The sequence below is a fragment of the Mesitornis unicolor genome, unplaced genomic scaffold (genome assembly GCF_000695765.1).
Source record: "Mesitornis unicolor isolate BGI_N332 unplaced genomic scaffold, ASM69576v1 scaffold41694, whole genome shotgun sequence".
Taxonomy (NCBI): domain Eukaryota; kingdom Metazoa; phylum Chordata; class Aves; order Mesitornithiformes; family Mesitornithidae; genus Mesitornis; species Mesitornis unicolor.
Genome location: NW_010180135.1, coordinates 1,459 through 3,292, shown reverse-complemented (window position 1 = coordinate 3,292; position 1,834 = coordinate 1,459). Strand labels below are relative to the sequence as shown.

At 61.3% G+C, this 1,834-nt stretch overlaps 1 protein-coding gene across 1 annotated transcript in view; it reads left to right on the top strand.

The window, feature by feature from the left end:
* Positions 1-74: 74 nt before the first annotated feature.
* The window catches only part of LOC104539484 (rho GTPase-activating protein gacR-like), a gene marked incomplete at both ends in the record, with an annotated part of 3,215 nt that continues 1,455 nt past the window's right edge, over positions 75-1,834 (top strand). The window contains 5 exons of the mRNA XM_010183016.1: positions 75-211; positions 433-511; positions 716-769; positions 1,284-1,361; positions 1,480-1,585. Of these exons, the coding sequence (XP_010181318.1) occupies positions 75-211; positions 433-511; positions 716-769; positions 1,284-1,361; positions 1,480-1,585 (454 nt within the window). The remainder of the gene's footprint in view (positions 212-432; positions 512-715; positions 770-1,283; positions 1,362-1,479; positions 1,586-1,834) is intronic.

The following is a 1,834-nucleotide window of genomic DNA, read 5'->3' as shown; positions in this document are numbered from 1 at the left end:
GGCTGCAGGGGTACCTTCTGGGGTCGGCTGTGGGGAACCCCAGCCAGCTTTCTGCCACCCTGTTTTGTTTGCAGGAGCGCAAACTTCAGCTGGTCTTTGAGTGCCTGGTGCGGGAGCCGTGGGGCAGCGGAGTGCTGAGCAGGGAGCAGTGCTCATTCCTCAGTGCTCTGGCCGGCCGGCGCCTCGGGGCATCCCTGGCACCAGGCAGGAGGTGAGCAGGACTCACAAGGGTGGCCCTTGCCCCAGCCCCTCAGGCAGCCCTAGGCTTGCCTCTGCTTCTCTCCTTATCACCTTTGCTGGGCTGGAGGGGCTGGCTCATACAAGGTTGCTTGGGCTCTGCAGAGGTGCCAGCTCTGGGCTCCCAGGAGGAGCTGTAGGTGCTGGTCAGGGAGGAATTGCCCTGGCTGGGCTGACCCCCAGCTCGCTCTGCAGGTCATCTGCTGTGAATGAGTCATGCCAGTCCCTCCTGTTCCAATCGGACATCAGCTACGACCGCACTGAGGATGACGTGGTAAGGAGTGATCTGCTGCGAGCCCCAGGGTTTGGCCTCTCCCCAGCAGCGAGGGGGCAGTTTTGCCCCACTCCTGCAGTAGGGCAGCTCCCTTGCATGGCCATGGTTAGGGGTGGGCTGCTGTTGGAGCCGGAGCATGGATTTTTGGGCTGGCCCTGGCCCCATTCAGCCCTGCCAGCGCTACACTTCTCTACTGCCTTTCAGGATGTTGATATGACAGTGGTGCGGACCCTGAAGCGCAAAGCCCAGGAAAGACAGGTACGTGAGAAATGCTGGGACGTGGCAGCACTGAGGGCTGGTGTTGAGATGGGGTCTGTGCCCCCTGCATGGGTGAGGATACCCTGGGCCATGCAGAGTTAGGGCGCCCAGATACTTCTCCAACCTTGCATTGGAGACTGCAAGGAGCCTCACAGGGGTTTTAATTTATTGATGCTGGGCTGGGAGCGTCATCTCTCAGCAAACCTCCAGCAATCAATAGAAACTCCATTACCCTCCATCGTGGCCCAGCCGGGCTCCTCAATAATTCATCCGCACGTGTAGGCATCCTACATGCTGCTGTGCTCACACCTCTGCATTGCAGGCCTGGCCTGGCCTCCCCCAGCCCTGGGACTGGCTCTGGCCCACGTGGGGGGCCTGGGTGCCCACAGGTCCCCACAGTACCTGGTGTGGAGTGGGCAGGGTGAGACTACTTGGCTTGGGTGCTCTGGGGTGGGGAGGCAGAGTCAGGGAGTGGGTCCCTGTCTATCCTTCATTACATCTGCTCTGTCCCCAGCGTATGTCCCTGGCACCTCAGATCGGCCCTGTGGTGGTGGCGAAACGGCACCGGTCTTCTGTGGCACCCCACAATGCTGTGAGTAGGGACCCAGGACCACTGGAACAGGGTGCAGGTGGAGCAGAGCTCATGGGGAGACACTGGAGCACTGTGGAACTGCAGCCAGGCACATTCTCACTGCCCCCCATCTCAGCAGGTGAGTGTCCCCCCTGTGCCCCCTTTTCCTGCCAGCAGCCTCCTGCCTGCCGCTGTGGTGCCACAACGCCGCTCTCGCCAGGGACACTGTGTCTCTGCCCATGCAGGTGATGGGATGGGCTGGGGACGGGTCTCAAGGATGGTGTGGGACCAGTCTTGGGGTGCTGCCATCATGGGGGATGGAGGGGATCTGCTTGGGGTGCTTGCCCTCACTATGGTGATACTGGAGTCCTCTGGACATGCCAAGTGCTGCTGTCCCAGGACAGCTGGGATGCTGCCGTGGCTCCCTGGGAAATGGGAAGAGGCAGTTCGTCTTTCAGGGTCTCCCCTACTGCCTCCTCTCTCTGCAGAGCTGA